At 35.5% G+C, this 21,889-nt stretch overlaps 1 protein-coding gene across 1 annotated transcript in view; it reads left to right on the plus strand.

The window, feature by feature from the left end:
• The window catches only part of LOC123545944 (ubiquitin carboxyl-terminal hydrolase isozyme L5-like), a 31,731-nt gene extending 11,837 nt beyond the window's left edge, over positions 1 to 19,894 (plus strand). The window contains exons 3-12 of the mRNA XM_053524664.1: positions 466 to 571; positions 1,670 to 1,795; positions 2,534 to 2,595; positions 2,855 to 2,985; positions 6,392 to 6,458; positions 8,170 to 8,269; positions 10,604 to 10,696; positions 12,753 to 12,851; positions 15,069 to 15,150; positions 18,357 to 19,894. Of these exons, the coding sequence (XP_053380639.1) occupies positions 466 to 571; positions 1,670 to 1,795; positions 2,534 to 2,595; positions 2,855 to 2,985; positions 6,392 to 6,458; positions 8,170 to 8,269; positions 10,604 to 10,696; positions 12,753 to 12,851; positions 15,069 to 15,119 (835 nt within the window). The 3' untranslated portion in view covers positions 15,120 to 15,150; positions 18,357 to 19,894. The remainder of the gene's footprint in view (positions 1 to 465; positions 572 to 1,669; positions 1,796 to 2,533; positions 2,596 to 2,854; positions 2,986 to 6,391; positions 6,459 to 8,169; positions 8,270 to 10,603; positions 10,697 to 12,752; positions 12,852 to 15,068; positions 15,151 to 18,356) is intronic.
• Positions 19,895 to 21,889: the final 1,995 nt, after the last annotated feature.

Below are 21,889 nucleotides of genomic sequence, written 5' to 3' on the forward strand. Positions count from 1 at the left end.
AATTTAAGTGAAACCAAGAGAGTTGGGCTGACATACATGTTAAAATTTTATTATGTATTAGCATTATCTTGCAAAATTCAGTGTTTGTTTTTATGTTATTAATATTATACATGTGTACATGCACTGGTATCATTGTGAATCATTTTTGCAAGTTATATATTATAAATATTTTGTCAGTTTCTTCTTATGTTTATATCAAAGTTTTATGTTATTTTTTTATCCTTTTTTATATCAAACACAGCTCAACCATTAAATAATCCAAGAAAATATCCACCAGTGACCAGGGTCATGTCTTAAGTTAACTGGAAGAGCAATGCAAACAAATTATGTTGATTTTTAATCAAAAATTCTGATCTCCACACAAATGTATGTCAGTCAAATAAAATGTTCTTTTCATAATTTGCTAGTTATTTTCTTGAAGACTTATATTAACATTGTACAACACAGTGGTTGTTTTTTCTCCAGACCAGTGCATGGGTTGATATTTCTGTTCAAGTGGGTGCCAGACACAGAACCTGATGGTTCAATTGTGCAAGATAGTCGTCTTGAGAAAATATTCTTTGCTAAACAGGTATGTGTGGCAAACAGTTAAGAATATTGTGTAACTTTGTATTTTATATAATGTTTTTCAGTCACGAGTGGATTATTGAAATATTAGAGTGAAAAATAATAGGTTTGTTTGGCTTGCCTTGGCACAAAGTGCTCATGGTTAAATTATATAATGTCCATCAAATCATTTGTTTTCCATAATTTTTTAATGATTTTTTTCATCCGAAAACACTAAACCGGTTTCAGCCATATTTCATGGAGATCGCCTTCGGTGGTCCTCTATTGCTTTCCTTCAAATCTAGGTGAACTACAATGTATGCAGAATTTTGGTTGCCATGGCAAGCAGAAAGTCTTCTTAAAAACTGCTGGTAATTTTAGAATAATTTCACAGTAATGTTCTTTCTACTTCAAGTTATGAAGGTAAGTGGTGATGAGAGGATGTGCACATCTTATGAACAGGGTTGGTAGGTCAAAGGTTGCTGTCAAAATTTGAGCTCAGATGTTTAAATAGTTTAATGTTTTAATGTTGAACCATAATTAGATATGTAGCACCCGCCCGCTTAGCTCAATAGGTAGAGCATTGGTCTACGGATCGCAGGGTCATGAGTTCGGTCCTCGGGCGGGGCGTATGTTCTCTGTAACAGTTTGATAATAGACATTGTGTCTGAAATCATTTGTCATCCACCTCTGATTCATGTGGGGAAGTTGGCAGTTACTTGCGGAGAACAGATTTATACTGGTACAGGATCCAGGAACACTGGTTAGGTTAACTGCCCGCTGTTACATGACTGAAATACTGTTGAAAAACGACGTTTAACACAAAACAAACTAACAAACAAATGATTAGATATCTAATCAGTCAAAAAAGAAAGTTTGAAATTTATCATTAAGAGGAATTTTGAATTTGTGTTGTTTTGAACAGTTTTCTTTCTACTTTCTAGCCTTTTTTCTGAAGGGAAGGTGGCCCTAATTTGGATTCCTAAAGCCACTTGATTACAATCTAATTAATTTCTTTTGGTCATTCATATTTGATAGTATCTCTGTTTATGTCAATGACAATACCTTGTAGACTAGACTATTTTGGCTGTAAGTTTTACATGATCATGACTATATTTTTCAGGTTATAAATAATGCATGTGCAACACAGGCAATCCTAAGTATATTATTGAACTGCAGTCATTCAGATCTGACCCTTGGTGAAACACTCGCATCTTTTAAAGAATTCTCACAGAACTTTGACCCTGCAGTAAGTTACTCTTATCTTCATTACTTTGCCGCAGCAGCATGTAATTGTTACATCTTCTACAAGAACATTTTTTAGAGTTTTCATTGTTTGCGTAAATAGTAACTTAGTTATTAGGCACTACAAAGAACTTGATGGTGCAGAAGTTTGGTGTTTTATTTAAGTACGATGCTGTATCTTTGTGTTAAACTTTTTTTCTTTCATATCTTATGTTGTATATACACATCTGTAAATGCATTTAAAGTTTCATGGCGATTTAATAATGGACATTGTGGGGAAGTTGGCAGTTAATTGCAGAGAACAGGTTTGTATTGGTACAGAATCAAGGAACACTGGTTAGGCTAACTGCATGCCGTTACATCGCTGAAATACTATTGAAAAATGGCTTAAAGCTCAAAACAAAAAGCATTTGAAGCTAGACACCTCTTGCTTAATCATTAGTGGCTTGAGCATTTAGGCTTGTGTGCTCCCTGGCATTTTCCTTATATTTTCTGTTGATGTTTAGTTTACTCCAAACTCTGGATAAAATAAGAACATTTTAGTCAACCCCTTTGAGCTTGGAGCGCTCTGTTTTACTGTATGAATATAAGGTGAAATTGATAAATTTCATGTGGTTTTTATTTCTGAAATATTTTTGAATTTATTATTGGTCTTGATTTGGTTACAGGGACTAATTATTTTTCAAGCTAGGCAGTAACCCTACTGATACATGTAAATTTATGTATTTTTTCTATTTTTCAGCTGCGAGGGCTAAGTCTAAGTAATTCCGATGTTATTAAACAAGTTCACAATAGCTTTTCTAGGTAAGATGCTTTTCTTCTTAGTGAAAATTGTAAATATAAAATAAGGAAATATTATTTCCTAATAGTTTTATAGAAATGTCTTTTTTGATAAAAAAATATGTACTGTTTTTTTTTACTAACCAAATGAAATTGAAAAAAAAAATGAGGAAGTATGGATCTTTTCCATAGAAAAATCCACAAATGTTCATCATAGCTCTTGACTTTTTTATAAAAATCCTGTATATTAAGATACTACTGTATGCATGTGTTTTATTTTCAGACAGCAAATGTTTGAATTTGACGAGAAGCAGGCTAAGAAAGATGATGATGTATTCCATTTTGTTAGTTATATTCCTATAGATGGCAGATTGTATGAATTAGATGGTCTTAAAGATGGTCCTATAGACTTGGGTAATTAACAGTTTATTCTGGAGATAATAAAAAATTCAAAGACAAGCTACACTGTTAAATATTCAAGTGAATATTTATAGTTCATTAGTTTTGTATGGAGAAATATGCACAAGTTTTGCACCAGAAATACTGCACAACTGTATATTGTCCAGAAATACTGCACAACTGTATATTTCTTGGTGTAAAAATGTCACTATTACGTACACATCTACTCTTATTAATTAATATTACCGTATATAAATGATATAAAGTCATTCTTTTCCCTGAGAATAATATTGGAACCACCTATTGTCATTAGTGAACATTTTAACAAAATAGCACACATAAAATTGATGTCACACAATTTGAAAATCATTATGATGAAATATTGATGTTTAAGATTCCTTCGCTTCACAACTAAATGGAGTTATGTCTCCCACACCACTGTGGGAGACATAGAGAATCTGTCATTGGTCTTCGGTTAAGATCAGAAAATCCTAACCCGAGGGCACAATGCTCAAGTCTTAAACGAGGCTGTACCGAGTTTAAGACTTGAGCGGTGCGCCCGTGGGTTGGGATTTCCGATCTTCACCGAACACCAATGATGGATTCTATTTCTCACTTACCACAACAGAAACAATAAAAACAAACATGAAAATATGGAACTATTTAAAATGCGGGAAATTGACGTCCGTAAGCACAAGTGACATCATGACATTTTAGTGATGCACAATAACAAAGTTCCGCTTTAGTTTTAACGTTTGTAGCGTAACGGTACGTTCTTATTATTAAGTAACGAATTTTGAATCGAGAAATACACTATAAGGAACGGAGAGAAAAGATAAAGGTACCTGATTTTTAGCTCACCTGTCACATAGTGACAAGGTGAGCGTTTGTGATCACCCTTCGTCCGTCGTCTTTCGTCAGGCCGTGCGTGCGTCTGTCCGTCCGTCCGTCCGTCAACAATTTCTTGTCTGCACGATAGTGGTTTCGTGTTTGATTTTATTTTAACCAAACTTGTATACAACTTGTATCACCATAAGATCACGGTTCCTTTCTTGAACTGGTCAGATCCCACTATGGGTCCCAGAGTTATGGCCCCTGAAAGGGCCAGAATTAGCCATTTTGACCTTGTCTGCACAATAGCAGCTTTATTTATGGTTTGTTTTTTTACCAAACTTGCACACAACTTGTATCACCATGAGATCTTGGTTCCTTTCTTGAACTGGCCAGATTCCATTATGGGTTCCAGAGTTATGGCCCCTGAAAGGACCAGAATTAGCTATTTTGACCTTGTCTGCACAATAGCAGCTTCATTTATGATTTTATTTTAACCAAACTTGCACACAACTTGTATCACCATAAGATCTCGGTTCCTTTGTTGAACTGGCTAGATTCCGTTATGGGTTCCAGAGTGATGGCCCCTGAAAGGGCCAGAATTAGCTATTTTGACCTTGTCTGCACAATAGCAGCTTCATTTATGATTTGAATTTAATCAAACTTGCACAAAACTTGTGTCACCATAAGATCTTGGTTCCTTTCTTGAACCGGCCAGATCCCTTAATGGGTTCCAGAGTTATGGCCCCTGAAAGGGCCAAAATTAGTTATTTTGACCTTGTCTGCACAATAGCAGCTTCATTTATGAATTGATTTTAACCAAAATCGCACACAACTTGTATCACCACAAGATCTTGCTTCCTTTCTTCAACTGGCCAGATTCCATCATGGGTTCCAGAGTTATGGCCCCTTATAGGTCCAAATTGGCTATTTTGGCTTATGCAGCCATATAGAGACGTCTTTATGGTTTTATTTGATACAAACTTCCAAAATATTTTCAACAACATAAATTTTGGGAAATTCCATGACAAATCAGATCAGTCATAGGTTCCAGAGTTATTTTATATCTGATTACCTCCCCTGATTGGAATCAAAATGGATTTATATCAGTAAGTACTTACAGGACTTATTTGAAATTTCATTATTGTTATTAGTTGGACTGAGACAATCAGGGTAGATAACTATGGACTGATTTTATGTCAAATTACCTCCCTTGATTTCAAATTAAAATTGTTATATCTCCATAACTACTGAAGATACTGATCTGAAATTTCATTTATGTCAACAGATTTATTTGGCAGATCCTTCTTTTGTCCACTTACAATATTTTTTTTTTAATTACTTCCTTTTTACGTTACTATAAATAGCTTATTTGTAGTAACTTTTTTATTATTGGCCATAGGGAAAACAAGAGACAAGTTTTCTGTGGTACAACATGGATGGTACCTCCAATTTTTAGGTCACAGGTGTATTTTAACATATCTATACCTTGTAAGATTTTTTTTTCTTTTTGGTTAAATTGCTTCCCATTGTTGTTTCTGTCTTTTGGACTTAGATATTTTTTCTGAGGACCTCAAGTGCAATGATAACAGGTGACAATATAGGGCCATCATGGCCCTCTTGTTAATTATTTTACATAAATAATATGTATATTCAGTGCCTGAAGTAGTCTGTCACAGGAGTGTGGACTAACCCATGTGAGATAAGATTTTCCAGCATTTCTAAAAATAGAGATTTTTCTGTCCAATAAGTGAGAAATATTGATTTACTCTGGTCTGTCTATCTGTCACAAAGCTTGTCCGCACTCTAAGTCGGACATTTCTCATTCGATTTTCACCAAACTTAAACAAAATGTGTTTGACCATAAGACCTCAGCCAAGTTCGATAACTAGCCAAGTTGGTCCAGGCATTTTGGAGTTACGGCCCTTGAATTACCATAAAATCCACCTTTTTACTCTTGTCCGCTCTCTAAGTCGAACATTTCTCATCCGATCTTCTCCAAATTTGAGCAAAATGTGTTCGGCCATAAGGCCTTAGCCAAGTTCGATAACTAGCCGAATCCGCCCAGGCACTTTTGATTTATGGCCCTTGAATTACTGATTGGATCCACTCATCCAGACCATCTAGAGAAACTAGACATTTTTTATAGGGGCAGTTGTGGGAGACATGCGCTTTTCTCAAAAGCATTTCTAGTTTAGAAATGAGTATGTGATTAAGTAAAAGATATAAGGGAGTTTGAAACTTTTGAAGAATATTTTCATTTTCAGTGATGTAAGCTTATCTCTCATGATAATAATGAAAAAGACTATGATTTCTAGTGTTTGTGATGTATAGCATAAAATATTTCAGTTAATTTGCTTTTAAATGATACAAACACCTTTATCTCTTTAATAATGAAAATGAACAGTATTTGATATCTACTTGTGATATTTGGTTATTGTGATCAACAAGGGCTGATAACTCATCCCCTGAATGTATTTTTCATTTCATTGTTACCTTCCTTAGAAAATCATATTTTTTAACTGTGAAGAAGACTTGGGAGTGTTAATTTTCTTTTGGAATATTATTTCTCTGTTTTTACCTGCTTTAGGTAGTATATCAGAAGGCTCAGACTGGTTAGACATGGTTAAACCTGTTCTTGAAAAACGCATGCAGAAGTAAGTAATACATGTATTATTCTGTTGTAATTGTTAGTACCTCTATAGATCAGTCCTGATGTGTAGATATGCCTGTACAGATTATCACCCCTGAAGTGTGATTATACATGTACAGATTATCGCCCCTGAAGTGTGATTATTCTTCAACAGATATTCACCCCTGATGTGTAGATATACCTGTACATATTATAACCCCTGAAGTGTAATAATACATGTACAGATTATTGCCCCTGAAAAATGATGATACATGTACAGATTATTGCCCTTGAAATATGATGATACATGTACAGATTATCGCCCCTGAAATATGATGATACATGTACAGATTATCGCCCCTGAAATATGATTATTCTTGAACAGATATTCACCCCTGATGTGTAGATATACCTGTACAGATTATAACCCCTATAAATGAAGTGTGATTATACATGTACAGATTATCGCCCCTGAAGTGTGATTATTCTTGTACAGATATTCACCCCTGATGTGTAGATATACCTGTACAGATTATATTCCCTATAAATGAAGTGTGATTATACAAGTACAGATTATCGCCCCTGAAGTGTGATTATTCTTGTACAGATATTCACCCCTGATGTGTAGATATACCTGTACAGATTATAACCCCTATAAATGAAGTGTGATTATACAAGTACAGATTATCGCCCATGATGTGTGATTATTCTTGTACAGATATTCACCCCTGATGTGTAGATATACCTGTACAGATTATAACCCCTATAAATGAAGTGTGATTATACATGTACAGATTATCGCCCCTGAAATATGATGATACATGTACAGATTATCGCCCCTGAAATGTGATTATTCTTGAACAGATGCTCACACCTGATGTGTAGATATACCTGTACAGATTATAACCCCTATAAATGAAGTGTGATTATACATGTACAGATTATCGCCCCTGAAGTGTGATTATACAAGTACAGATTATCGCCCATGATGTGTGATTATTCTTGTACAGATATTCACCCCTGATGTGTAGAAGATATACCTGTACTGATTATCACCCATGATGTGTAGATATACCTGTACAGATTATCACACCTTGTGTCTAGATACACGTACGATTATCAACTCTGATATGTAGATATACTCATACAGACTACTGCCCCTGATGTGTGATATACCTGTACAGATTACTGCCCCTGATGTGTGCTAAACCTGTACAGATTTCCCACCCCCCCCATGTGTAGATATACCTGTACAGGTGTTTGCCCCTGATGTGTGATAAACCTATACATATTTTTCCCCTGAAGTGTAGATATACCTGTACAGATTACTGCCCCTGATGTGTGCTAAACCTGTACAGATTTCCCCCCTGATGTGTAGATATACCTGTACAGATGTTTGCCCCTGATGTGTGATAAACCTGTACATATTTTTCCCCTGAAGTGTAGATATATCTGTACAGATGTTTGCGCCTGATGTGTGATATACCTTTCTAGATTATCACCCCTGATGTGTAGATTTAGCTGTACAGACATCACTGATCTTTGGTCAGTAGATAAAAATCAGGACAGAATGAACATCCTATGTGTCTATGGTTTTGTGAAATACAGAGAAAGATTGCTATGAAATTGTAATTATTTTTTAGTTTGTTTTAATTTCATAACCAGTACTTTTTGAGTTAAAAATGAACTCACTTGTTGTTGAGTAAATTTACATGATATTTTTATATTCATTTAAGGTATAGTGCTGGTGAAATCCATTTTAATCTGATGGCTATTGTGTCAGATAGAAAAGCCTGCTACGAGAAGAGATTACAAGAATTAATTGCTCAAACAGAGGTATGGTTTCTGGTTATCTTAATGTATTTTCAAACTTTTTAGCTCTCCGGAGCAAAGTAAAGTCATAGTGAACTATTGTGATCATTTGCTGTTTGTTGAATGTCTGTGTATCGGCTTCAACATTTTCAAGCAACATCTGCCCTGAAACCATTCAGTGGAAATTGATGAAACTTGGCATGGACATTCCTGTGTGAATATCTTCAGAAGCATCCAGAAAAGGTTCACTCTGCTATATATAAAACTTTGAGAGCTAAACATTGAAATATCTTCAAAAAGCATCTCCTAAACTGTTAGTCTGATTTTGAAGTAACTTCACAGAAATGTCCTTTGGGTGACCCTATATAAAGTCTGGTAGAATGATTCTGATTCCTCAAAACATATGACTGTTTAGGGGCAAGTCACTTTTTCAGATATGTTTATAGTGTAGTTTGAACTTCAGAATTGCAATTATGATATAATTTTGATTCATCAAAAACATGGTGGCCATTTTGCTTGGTCACATAGTTTTCTTGTCAGAAATTGCCTACCCAGTTTCAGAAAAAAAAGTCTTTGGTCACCCTTCACCAAGATTGTTGAGATGTAGAAAAAATTTCAAACCAAATATCCTAAACTACTGATTACAGAAACGTTCCTCAGATGACCATATACCAAGAAGGTTAAAATATGAGAATTTATAAAAAAATATCATGACCACCAGAACTAAGAAAGGGGGTAAAATCTTCAAATGCCATCTTCTTCCAAACTTCTGTATGGATTTTGAAATGTTCTTTTGCCATCCATGTAGTAAAGTAGCTAAAGCCAACTGGATTTCCAAGTAATATACAGCTGCATGAGGACAGGCACATTTCTTCTGCTTTAAGTTTAAAAATCTCTGAATCTTCAGGCTGGTTACAAAGAAAGGGTTCACGGATAACTGTCTACCAGAATTATGTCTCCCCCAGGAGACATATTGTTTTTGCCCTGTCCGTCCGTCCGTCCGTCCGTCCGTCTGTCCGTCCGTACGTCACACTTCATTTCCGAGCAATAACTGGAGAACCATTTGACCTAGAACCTTCAAACTTCATAGGGTTGTAGGGCTGCTGGAGTAGACGACCCCTTTTGTTTTTGGGGTCAAAGGTCAAGGTCACAGGGGCCTGAACATTGAAAACCATTTCCGATCGATAACTAGAGAACCACTTGACCCAGAATGTTGAAACTTCATAGGATGATTGGCCATGAAGAGAAGATGACCCCTATTGATTTTGGGGTCACTCCGTCAAAGGTCAAGGTCACAGGGGCCTGAACATTGAAAACCATTTCTGGTCACTAACTTGAGAACCACTTGACCCAGAATGATGAAACTTCATAGGATGATTGTTCATGCAGAGTAGATGACCCCTAACGATTTTAGGGTCACTCTGTTAAAGGTCAAGGCCACAGGGGCCTGAACATGGAAAACCATTTCCAATCAATAACTTGAAAACCTCTCGACCCAGAATGTTGAAACTTCATAGGATGATTGTTCATGCAGAGTAAATGACCCCTATTGTTTTTGGGGTCACTCTGTTAAAGGTCAAGGTCACAGGGGCCTGAACATTGATAACCAGTTCCGATCAATAACTTGAGAACCACTTGACCCAGAATGTTGAAACTTCATAGGATGATTGAACATGCAGAGTAGATGACCCCTGTTGATTTTGGGGTCAGTCTATTAAAGGTTAAGGTCACAGTGGCCTGTTCATGTAAAATCATTTTTTGGAAATAACTTGAGAACCACTTGACCTACAATGTTGAAACTTAATAAGATGATTGGACATGCAGAGTAGATGATCCCTATTTATTTTGAGGTCACTTGATCAAAGGTCAAGGTCACAGAAGCCTGAACAGTGACTTGAGAACCACTAGGCCAAGAGTGTTGAAATTTAGCGGGATGACTGGACATGCCAAGTAGATAATCCCTATTGCAGCCAACCATCATTGTCTCTTTGACTTTCGCTCCTGACCCCTATTGACTTCTTGCCTATAGGACTTTGCATTGGGGGAGACATGCGCTTTTTTACAAAAGCATTTTCTAGTTGTTATTTGTTTTAGTTGTAAAATTTTTGTAGATGATCAAGGGCCATCTTAAACCCAAAAAGGATCATGACAAACCTCATTTGACATCAGTGCTGGGTTTTCCTGGATGTGGACTTTGATTCCCTTTGACTAAAAGCCCTAGTTACATTCAAACTTGAGTCCAAATTTGAATAATTAAGTTGTATAATGAGAATTGATCTATTTAAGATGAGATAGTATGCATTCATTTTTAGTTTTATGACCCTTGTATGCTATTTATATTATTTTTACAATCTGCAGACAGGAGGTATGGAGACAGATTTACTGAAGTCACAAGTAAATCAGTTACAGATGTTGGTAGCAGAGGAGGAACGTAAAATGAAGAAATATAAGGTATGAGAGAGACTGCAGTAAATAAGGTGTTGCTTCAGGTAATACATAAGCACTGCAGTAACATTAAAGTAACATTTTATGACATTTTTCAGTTAATAAGGAATGTTCTGTTAGAGATTTATTTAAAGACCAAGAAGCCTGTTTAGCTCAGTAGGGAGAGTGTAGATCTATGGATTGGGGGTTACAATTTTGATCTTGGGGCAAGGTGTATGTTCTTCATGACACTTTGATAGAAGATATTGTGTTTGAAATCATTAGTCCTCCACCTCTTATTCATGTGGGGAAGTTGGCATTGCTTATGGAGAACAGGTTTGTATTGGTACAGAATCTAGGTACACTGGTTAGCTTAACTGTCCACAGTTACATAACTGAAATACTGTTGAAAAACAGCGTTAAACCCAAAACAAACAAACAAAGACCAACAAAAGTTCCTTTTAAAGAGTTAGATCCCTTTCAGAAATATATGTTTTACGGACTTACAGAATTTTGTTATTACCTTCTTTTTACTGAAAAAGTTGAATATTTTGGTTTCAGTATAGTTTCTAGTTTTGTTTCTATAAAAATCAGAATATTTCAACAGTCTGGCTCAAAAAGCAAGTTTTAAAACTAAATAAAGTTGGGACTGATAAATTTCAGTCAGTCTTGTTTGCACATATGCCACAAACTTACTTATCTAATGATTTTCAGCTAAATTTTTGAAGTTTTATTAGGCTTCTGATTTTATCTTATAGACAGGTAACACAGTTGTTCAAATAGAGAATATAAATAACTGTATATGCAGAAAAGCTCCCCTTCAGTATTGCATGCACAAGGACTTGTACAGTCAGAAACATCAAGGGAGGTAATCAAATGTGTGTGAGATATTCCTACATGCTGTAAAAGCAGAAATTCTTGCTAGGGTTTAATTTTTGCAATAAGCTTTGAAAAATGTAATTGTTCTTGTATTTATAAAATTCCTTTGGCAAAGTGATACGAATTATACTAAAATGCTATCTTATTTTGGGAATCATGATATAAATCAAATTTTAAGAATACCTCCTTCGGAAAGCTAGTACATATTAAATGTGTGGGGAACATGAATATATTTAATGGACCAGACATTATAGTTTTTAACACCTCAGTTACTTGTACAAATCATCAATGCTTTCAATACTATTCTGATGCCTGGGCTGTAGTGAACCAAGTATAGTCTTTGATTTTTAATATTTTTGCCCTTTGCCCACTTGTTTGAAGATGGGGTATTTTGTTTAAGCATGTCTGTTGGTCTGTCAGTTGTAAATATTGCAGAAAATATTTTTACCAGACAGATTTCATAAAACGGTCTGAAAAATCTTTTTTATCAGTCCAAGAACCGACAACAAGAGTTCTAAAGTGACTAAATTGAAATCAAATATTTTGCAGGGCTTTGGTAGCCTTGTGGTAGAGCATCTGCCTTGAGTGCGGGAAGTTGTGGGTTTGATCCCCAGCTGCGTCATACCACAGACGTGAAAAAATGGTACCAGTAGCTCCCTTGTTTGGGGCTCAGTATTAAAGGGGAAACTAGCCTCTTCTCTCATACCCTCTTGGTGATGGATTACATTAGGAATGAGATGTCAAGAGTGATTAATATAAGTTGTAGAACTTCCTTTATGTAACTAAAACGGACGGAAAATTTACGAAGCCTTGCAAAACATTTGATTTCAATTCAGTCACTTTAGAACACTTGGTCTTACAGTTGTCAGACTTCAAAGGATGATATCCAGCATATGGTCGGTAGTTGACCCCTTGTTTGGGGTGAGTAGTTCAAAGGTTAAGGTCACTTCTTGAGAATGAACATAATATCCAGCAGATAACTGGAAAACATGGCTCTTGTAGAAAATCTGTTAAGCCATAGTTTTCTTTACCTGTATTTTTATTCAGTTTCCCTAAAAAATTAGGTATTTATTGGTTGAAATTTAATTAAGATAATATCATTCCCAATAAAGTTCATACATTTCTATGTTAATGTCTTTGTGGTTAAAGTTTTTCTAGAGTTGTCTTTATTTACATCAAATAACATGATGTTTGTTTCTTTCAGGTTGAAAACATTCGAAGAAAACACAATTACCTCCCTTTTATAATGGAATTGTTGAAGATACTCTCAGAAAAGGGACAGTTGCTACCACTTGTTGAAAAGGTATTTACTGAAGAAATTTCAGTTTTATTTCTAGTGTCCTTTTTAGCAGTTGTCCCTTTTTGTCATGTCTTCATAAACATTTTATAGCTTGCCTGAACATTTAATTGGTCAAAGTGAGCTATTGTGATACCCCTGTGTCTCATCCATTGTTAACAGTTTTCATGTTAATGCTTTTTTGGTCCAGAATTAATGAATCTTGGTCAGGTTGTTTTCATTTATAAAATTACTAACAAGTTCAAAACCATATACTCTTGAGTAAAAATAGACTAGGTCACTTGGTCATATTACAAAAATTAAATTGAAAACACTCTGGAGGCCACATTTTCTACCCTATCTTCGTAAAACCTTTGTCAGAATGTTTTTCTCTATGCCTGCTTTGTCTTCTGAGTTTAAAGACTAGGTCATTAGGATCTGATCGTAGAAGATACTTGTAAACACTTTCAGTTAATCATCAAAAATCTTTGTCAGAATGTTTGTCTTGAACACTGAAATGTCTGTCCAAAACTAGGTCACTAGGACAAAGCAGTTTTTGGTTTAGTTTTTGTATGAAAGCTGGTATCTCAGTACTAACTATTGGGAATGGATTGAAATTTCACACACTTATTTACTGTGATGATCTGACGTGCATTGCACAGGTTTCATAACTCTATTTGGCTTTTTTTACAAAATTATGCCCCTTTTTCGACTTAGAAATTTTTGGTTAAGGTTTTGTATATAAGTTGTAAGTACCTACTAAAGGGAATGGATTGAAACTAAACACACTTGTTCACTGTGATGATCTGACATGCACAGGTTCCATAAATCTACTTTACATTTTTACAAAATTATGCCACTTTTTAGCTCACCTGAGCCAAAGACTTGTGGTGAGCTTTTGTGACCAGAATTTAATTCCATGCGGAACTCTGGTTGCCATGGTAACCGAAAGGAAAAACTTTAAAAATCTTCCTGTCAAAAACTGCAAGGTATAGAGCATTGATATTTGGCATGTGACATCATCTAATGGTCCTCTATGAAGATTGTTCAAATTGTGCCCCTGGGGTGAAAAGAGGCCCTGCCCTGGGGGTCACAAGTTTTACATAGACATAGGAAAAAAACTTTAAAAATCGTCTTGTCTAAAACCACAAGATGTAGGCCTTTGATATTTGGTATGTAGCATTGACTTGTGGTCCTTTACCAAAATTGTTCAAATTATAACCCTGGGGTGAAAAGAGGCCCTGCCCCGGAGGTATCAAATTTTACATAGACTTATATAGGAAAAAAACGTTAAAAATCTTCTAGTCTGAAACTGGAAGGCCTAGGCTTTTGGTATTTGGTATGTTGCATTGCCTTGTGGTCCTCTACCAAAATCTCAAATTATGCCCCTGGGATGAATAGAGGCCCTGTCCTGGGGGTCCAAAATTTAACATAGAATTATATAGGGGAAAAATACAAATCTTTGATATTTGGTATGCAGCATTGCCTAGTGGATCTGAAACAAGATTGTTCAAATTATGCCTCTTGGGGGAAAGAGGCCCCAGGGGGGTCACTTGTTATATAGGAATATATACTTAAAAGATTACCAGATCGTATTTCCTGGACTGTTTAATTAAATAACCTGATAACCCCAATCGATAAGAGGTCACTTGACAGTGACTTTGACCTACTGACCTACTTTCTTGTTTTGTAAGATACAGCCTTGAAATTTGGATGACACATACAGTTTTGCACACCGATCTTAAAACTGACTTTCAGTGACCATGAATGTGACCTAAAGACCTACTTTCTGATATTTTAGCATCAGTGTGCCATTTTAAACATGTGGCTAGTATTACTTAGGTGAGCGATTCAGGGTCATCCTGACCCTCTTGTTTGACTTAGCTGTTTTTGATAAAGATTTTCTATGTAAGCTGGTATCTCAGTACCCTGTAATGGGAATGGATTGAGTTTACCTGGTGTGCACAGTTGATACATGTACTCAAGTACTGAGAGCTTAACTAAGGTACATACTGTCATTGATGAAATGTTTCATCATCAGTTTAATTTTGTATTCCATCTGCACAGTGCAGAAACCTAAATCTGGTTAATTCTGCTGAATTTATTTATTGTCTGCATTTTGTGAAATGTCACCGCAGGTCACATGTTCTGTTTGATTGTACACACTTTAAGATGGTACATTTTTATATAGATGTGAAAAATAATTTGTTAGACAAAAATGGTGTGATATTTTATTCATTACAGGCCAAAGAAAAGGCAGAAAAGCGGAAAGAAGAAAAGGGAAAAACAAAATAAAACCTGATACAGTTTACAAATAGATATTAAGGTAAAAAATTTTCTTAATTATATTTGATATAATTATTTTCTTACTAAATGTCAGCTTGAGATAAGAAGAGAAATTTACCAGGTTTAGTTAGAGTTATTACCATGGCCCTTGCTTAATGTTTTTCTTGGCCGAATGACTTGATTACTCGATAAAAATACGTTGAAAATAGTTGTTATTAATTATAAGGCTTGTAAGAGTATCAATACTTGCATTAGAGAGTATTCTAACACGACCAGCAAGTAACCTACATACATGTAGAGCAAAATCTATCTTGGGTTATTCTGCAATAAACCACTCGCGTGCAATGACATCCGATGGTCGTAAAAAGTAGTTACCATTTTTTCTAACACTGTTGATCATGTTGATACTAATATGTCTTGTTAGAATCGAAATAAGTTCCCAAGTGATATTTATCGTTGAATAACTCGAGTTTTTCGTTCTTATGCGAAACAGTAAATCACTCAGGCCTATGGCCTTCGTGATATATTCTTACGCATATGAACTCAAAACTCGGGTTATTCTACGATAAACTACCTTTGGGAACTTATTATTTCTTAAATGAAGCTTGACTTGATTTAGAAACTTTAGATTCTGCTGTAAGAGGAAGGGTAAATAACTCTTCACCAAGTTACATAGTATTTTATATATAGGAGGCTGTCTTGTAACAAGTGAGAAAAAAAAAATCAGTGGAATGCCTTTCAAACACACTGGATTCCAAATGGATACAAGAAGTTTTAGAACATAAAAATAGAATTATAGGTGTGAAAAAATATCCACAGTTGTTCAAACAGTGTCAAAAGATAGATTATAAACCAGAGTGCTTTCGGCTTTTTAGCTCACCTGTCACAAAGTGACAAGGTGAGCTTTTGTGATCGCGCGTCGTCCGTGCGTCCGTAAACTTTTCCTTGTGACCACTCTAAAGGTCACATTTTTGTGGGATCTTTATGAAAGTTGGTCAGAATGTTCATCTTGATGATATCTAGGTCAAGTTCGAAACTGGGTCACATGCCGTCAAAAACTAGGTCAGTAGGTCTAAAAATAGAGAAACCTTGTGACCTCTCTAGAGGCCATATATTTCACAAGATCTTCATGAAAATTGGTCAGAATGTTCACTTTGATGATATCTAGATCAAGTTCGAAACTGGATCACTTGCTATCAAAAACTAGGTAAGTAGGTCTAAAAATAGAAAAACCTTGTGGCCTCTCTAGAGGCCATATATTTCAAAAGATCTTTATGAAAATTGGTGAGAACGTTCACCTTGATGATATCTAGATCAGGTTCGAAACTGGGTCACGTGCCAATAAAAACTAGGTCAGTAGGTCAAATAATAGAAAAACCTTGTGATCTCTCTAAAGGCGATATTTTTCATGGGATCTATTTGAAAGTTGGTCTGAATGTTCATCTTGATGATATCTAGATCAAATTCGAAACTGGGTCATGTGCGGTCAAAAACTAGGTCAGTAGGTCTAAAAATAGAAAAACCTTGTGACCTCTCTAGAGGCCATATATATCATGAGATCTTATGAAAATTGGTCAGAATGTTCACCTTGATGATATCTAGGTCAAGTTTGAAAGTGGATCACGTGCCATCAAAAACTAGGTCAGTAGGTCAAATAATAGAAAACCTTGTGACCTCTCTAGAGGCCATATTTTTCATGGGATCTGTATGAAAGTTGGTCTAAATGTTCATCTTGATGATATCTAGGTCAAGTTCGAAAGTGGGTCACGTGCCATCAAAAACTCGGTCAGTAGGTCAAATAATAGAAAAACCTTGTGACCTCTCTAAAGGCCATATTTTTCATGGGAACTGTATGAAAGTTGGTCTGAATGTTCATCTTGATGATATCTAGGTCGAGTTCGAAACAGGGTCATGTGCGGTCAAAAACTAGGTCAGTAAGTTTTGAAATAGAAAAACCTTGTGACCTCTCTAGAGGCCATACCATTGAATGGATCTTCATGAAAATTGGTCAGAATGTTCACCTTGATGATATCTAGGTCAAGTTCAAAAGTGGTTCACGTGCCCTCAAAAAGTAGGTCAGTAGGTCAAATAATGAAAAAACATTGTGACCTCTCAAGAGGTCATATTTTTCATGGGATCTGTATGAAAGTTGGTCTGAATGTTTATCTTGATGATATATAGTTAAAGTTTGAAACTGGGTCAACTGCGATCAAAAACTTGGTCAGTAGGTTTTGAAATAGGAAAACCTTGTGACCTCTCTAGAGGCCATACCCTTGAATGGATCTTCATGAAAATTGGTCAGAATGTTCACCTTGATGATATCTAGGTCAAGTTTGAAACTGGGTCATGTGCCCTAAAAAACTAGGTCAGTAGGTCAAATGATAAAAAAAACCTTGTGACCTCTGTAGAGGCCATACTTTTCATGGGATCTGTTAGTCTGAATGTTCATTTTGATGATATCTAAGTCAAGTTTGAAACTGGGTCAACTGTGGTCAAAAACTAGGTCAGTAGGTCTAAAATTAGAAAAATCTTTTGACCTCTCTAGAAGCCATATTTTTCAATGGATCTTCATGAAAATTGATCTGAATGTTCACCTTGATGATATCTAGGTCAGTTTCGAAACTGGGTCACGTGTGGTCAAAAATTAGGCCAGTAGGTATAAAAATAGAAAAACCTTGTGACCTCTGTAGAGGCCATATTTTTCATCAGATCTTCATGAAAATTAGTGAGAATGTTCACCTTGATGATATCTAGGTAAAGTTCAAAACAGGGTCACGTACCTTCGAAAACTAGGTCAATAGGTCAAATAATAGAAAAACCTTGTGACCTCTCTAGAGACCATATTTTTCAATGGATCTTCATGAAAATTGGTCAGAATTTTTATCTTGATAATATCTAGGTCAAGTTGAAAACTGGGTCACATGAGCTCAAAAACTAGGTCACTATGTCAAATAATAGAAAAAACGACGTCATACTCAAAACTGGGTCATGTGGGAAGAAGTGAGCGATTCAGGACCATCATGGTCCTCTTGTTAAAAAAGCCTTTATCAAGGATAGCATAATTAAAAACAATACAATAAAAATGGGGTAAATTCCGCCTGTATGATAGTATAGTTCTATATAGATGCTAACTCAGTTAAAAAACTGAAAGCGCTTTGGTTTGTAATTAAACTTTTAACACTGTTTGAACATATATTTTCTCATTCTCTCTCTCTCTATATATATTTATAAATATTTCTTTTTCAGATTTACAGGGAACAAGATAATGCCATGATGAGCAGGTTTGAAAATGGCGTCTCAGTCTTTTGTTAAGTTATATCTTGTTAAATGGATTCACAGATGAATCAATTTTACTTTCTGCAATTGAATTTTTAAATTCTATAATTCAGGGATATTTATAGCAGAGGATAACTTGCAGGAAAGATTTTTCAAATGAAATACAAATGTTTATCATGGCAATTGGTACAAATGTAAAAATGGTGTTGAAATATGATCTCAGATCTGATGCTGGCAATTTGTCAGTCTGATTCCATCTTATGTTTACGAGGTTTCAGACATAGAATTGTGTGGTTTATTATACCAGGGGTGAGGTTTCCTGTTAGGGTTTGGAGCATAGTTTTTCGTTAAGGAAACTTAATCAGAAACTGATGCTGTTCTATTCTGGTTCTCATTATTGTCCTGTACAGCCAAAGGGAATTTGAACCTTACTGTGAATTTGTGATCATATTTTACCTTGTGACTATTGTCATTGTGCTAGATTACTGTGAAATCATTAATATTTGTGGGGGACCAATTTTCGTGGATTTTGTGGTTGAAATTTAATTCCAAAGAAAATGTAAAATTCCCATTAATTCTATGTTCAAAAGTTGAAATCCACGAATTCATATCCCCACGAAATCGCCGTTTTGACCAAAACCATGAAAATTCATTCCCACGAAATTAAATGATTTTACAGTATATTATAAAACTTATGTTCACTGTTCTGTATTATCATATTCTCATTTTGCATTTGGAACACAAACAGTAAACTTAAGAATAATTTTAATTAGCATTGTTTTCTGTTTTTAATTTATTATTATAGCATTGTTTTTCCGTGATTTATCAAAAATCAATTCAAGTTCTAATACAAAAAGTAAAGAAAAGTGTAGTGCTTAGGAATGTGATCTGTCATTTCACATTTGAGCCATGCCATGAGAAAACCAACATAGTGGGTTTGCAACCAGCATGGATCCAGACATCCGTGCAGGCTGGTCTGGATCCATGCTGTTTGCTTTCAAAGCCTATTGCAATTAGAGAAACTGTTAGCGAACAGCATGGATCCTGACCAGACTGCGCGGATGCGAAGGCTGGTCTGGATCCATGCTGGTCGCAAACCCATTATGTTGGTTTTCTCATGGCATGGCTCATTTTATCTTTAAACTTAGCTTTGTTATGGTAACAAAAATATTCCAGATATACCCTCTTATAAAAATATGTTTTTTATTTCATCAGCTGAGGACCCCATTTTTGCCAGATTGTGTTCAAAAGTTGTCAGATGTTGTATTGAGCAGAGAAAAGATTTCTTTGCATGTTTCTATTTCTTATAAAGTAAATTATTCTGTTTTGATGAGATGCGGTATCATTTTTGATAGAACTGTTTTAAGTTCGGCAAAATCATGCACTACAGCATGTTACGAGTGTTAGAAACATTTACAGAGCATGTAAAATGTTGTAAGTACATGATCCACATTTGTTGTCAGAAACTGTAGGCAAGAAAAAATTAAAATAAAATTTTTTATGTACTATTTTTGTGTTGTTTTATTTTCAGTCAGTTTTTTTTTCTGTAATGGTTACCTATTTTAGGACCATTATTCGAAAGTTAGAAACAACTTTCTTTTAATGAACTGCTTAAAGGATGTTCACCAAACTTGGTCAGAAGCAAGGTGAAACGGTCACAGTCATCATCAGAGGAGTATTCTGGCCAAGTTTGGTCTCTTGTTTATGCAAAATTGTCTCCCTTGAACTTATGCAAATCTAAAACTATTGAAGAGAATTTAATGGGACTTGGTAGTTATATTTCAAGGTAACTGGTTATTAGATTAGGGAATGTCACTGGACTGCAGGCATCATACGAGGTCACTAGGGTTAAAGTCACGATTGTGAAAAGTAGAAAAAAAAACAGTGTCTGTTCAGTAACTTTAGTTTGCATTGATGTATTGAAATTTAATGTGGCCTAGTGTATATGGGGTCAGTGGGGTCAAGTTTAAAGTCGACATATTTTAATAAATCTACCTACTTAGAAAATTCCATTGTTCTGGAGCTTTGGACCAAAGCTAGTATGTGTGCTGTGGAATGGATATGTGGTTTAAATCCCAATCTGGGTCGAACTTTTTTGTGATAAAAAGTCAGTTAATGCCTTTGGGTCAAGGTCAAGGTCACAGTTACTAAAAATAGAATATTTATCACTGGGATAATCAAAAAGTGGTTTCTGGTTTATAGCAAGTATCTGAAGAATAATCTTTTGATGAAAGTTTGGGTCACTGTTATTACCTCACCTGTCACAAAGTGACAAGGTGAGCTTTTGTGATCGGATGGTGTCCGTCGTCCGTCCGTGCGTCCGTAAACTTTTGCTTGTGACCACTCTAGAGGTCACATTTTTCATTGGATCTTTATGAAAGTTGGTCAGAATGTTCATCTTGATGATATCTAGGTCAAGTTCGAAACTGGGTCACGTGCCTTCAAAAACTAAGTCAGTTGGTCTGAAAATAGAAAAACCTTGTGACCTCTCTAGAGGCCATATATTTCACAAGATCTTCATGAAAATTGGTCAGAACATTCACCGTGATGATATCTAGATCAAGTTCGAAACTGGGTCATGTGCCTTCAAAAACTAGGTCAGTAGGTCAAATAATAGAAAAACCTTGTGACTTTCTAAAGGCCATATTTTTCATGGGGTCTGTATGAAAGTTGGTCTGAATGTTCATCTTGATGATATCTAGGTCAAGTTCGAAAGTGGGTCACGTGCGGTCAAAAACTAGGTCAGTAGGTCTAAAAATAGAAAAACCTTGTGACCTCTCTAGAGGCCATATATTTCATGAGATCTTCATGAAAATTGATCTGAATGTTCACCTTGATGATATCAAGTCAGTTTCGAAACTGGGTCACGTGCGGTCAAAAACTAGGCCAGTAGGTATAAAAATTGAAAAACCTTGTGACCTCTGTAGAGGCCATATTTTTTATGAGATCTTCATGAAAATTAGTGAGAATGTTCACCTTGATGATATCTAGGTAAAGTTCAAAACAGGGTCATGTACCTTCGAAAACTAGGTCAATAGGTCAAATAATAGAAAAACCTTGTGACCTCCCTAGAGACCATATTTTTCAATGGATCTTGATGAAAATTGGTCAGAATTCTTGATAATATCTAGGTCAAGTTCAAAACTGGGTCACATGAGCTCAAAAACTAGGTCACTATGTCAAATAATAGAAAAAACGACGTCATACTCAAAACTGGGTCATGTGGGAAGAAGTGAGCGATTCAGGACCATCATGATCCTCTTGTTAAAAATGGTTTGGGATAACTATTGTCAGCAATCTAGGTATGTAGATTGCTTTTTAGGTCGGTTTTTGTGATCGCCCATCGTCTGTGTCCATCAACAATTTTTTGTGAACACGATAGAGACCACATTTTGCAATCAATCTTGATCGTACTTGAACACAACATATATTGGCATAATATCTCTGTTTTAAAAAACCTAGCCAGATCCCATCCTGGGTTCTACAATTATGGCCCCTTAAAT

The sequence above is a fragment of the Mercenaria mercenaria genome, chromosome 15 (genome assembly GCF_021730395.1).
Source record: "Mercenaria mercenaria strain notata chromosome 15, MADL_Memer_1, whole genome shotgun sequence".
NCBI classification, from domain to species: domain Eukaryota; kingdom Metazoa; phylum Mollusca; class Bivalvia; order Venerida; family Veneridae; genus Mercenaria; species Mercenaria mercenaria.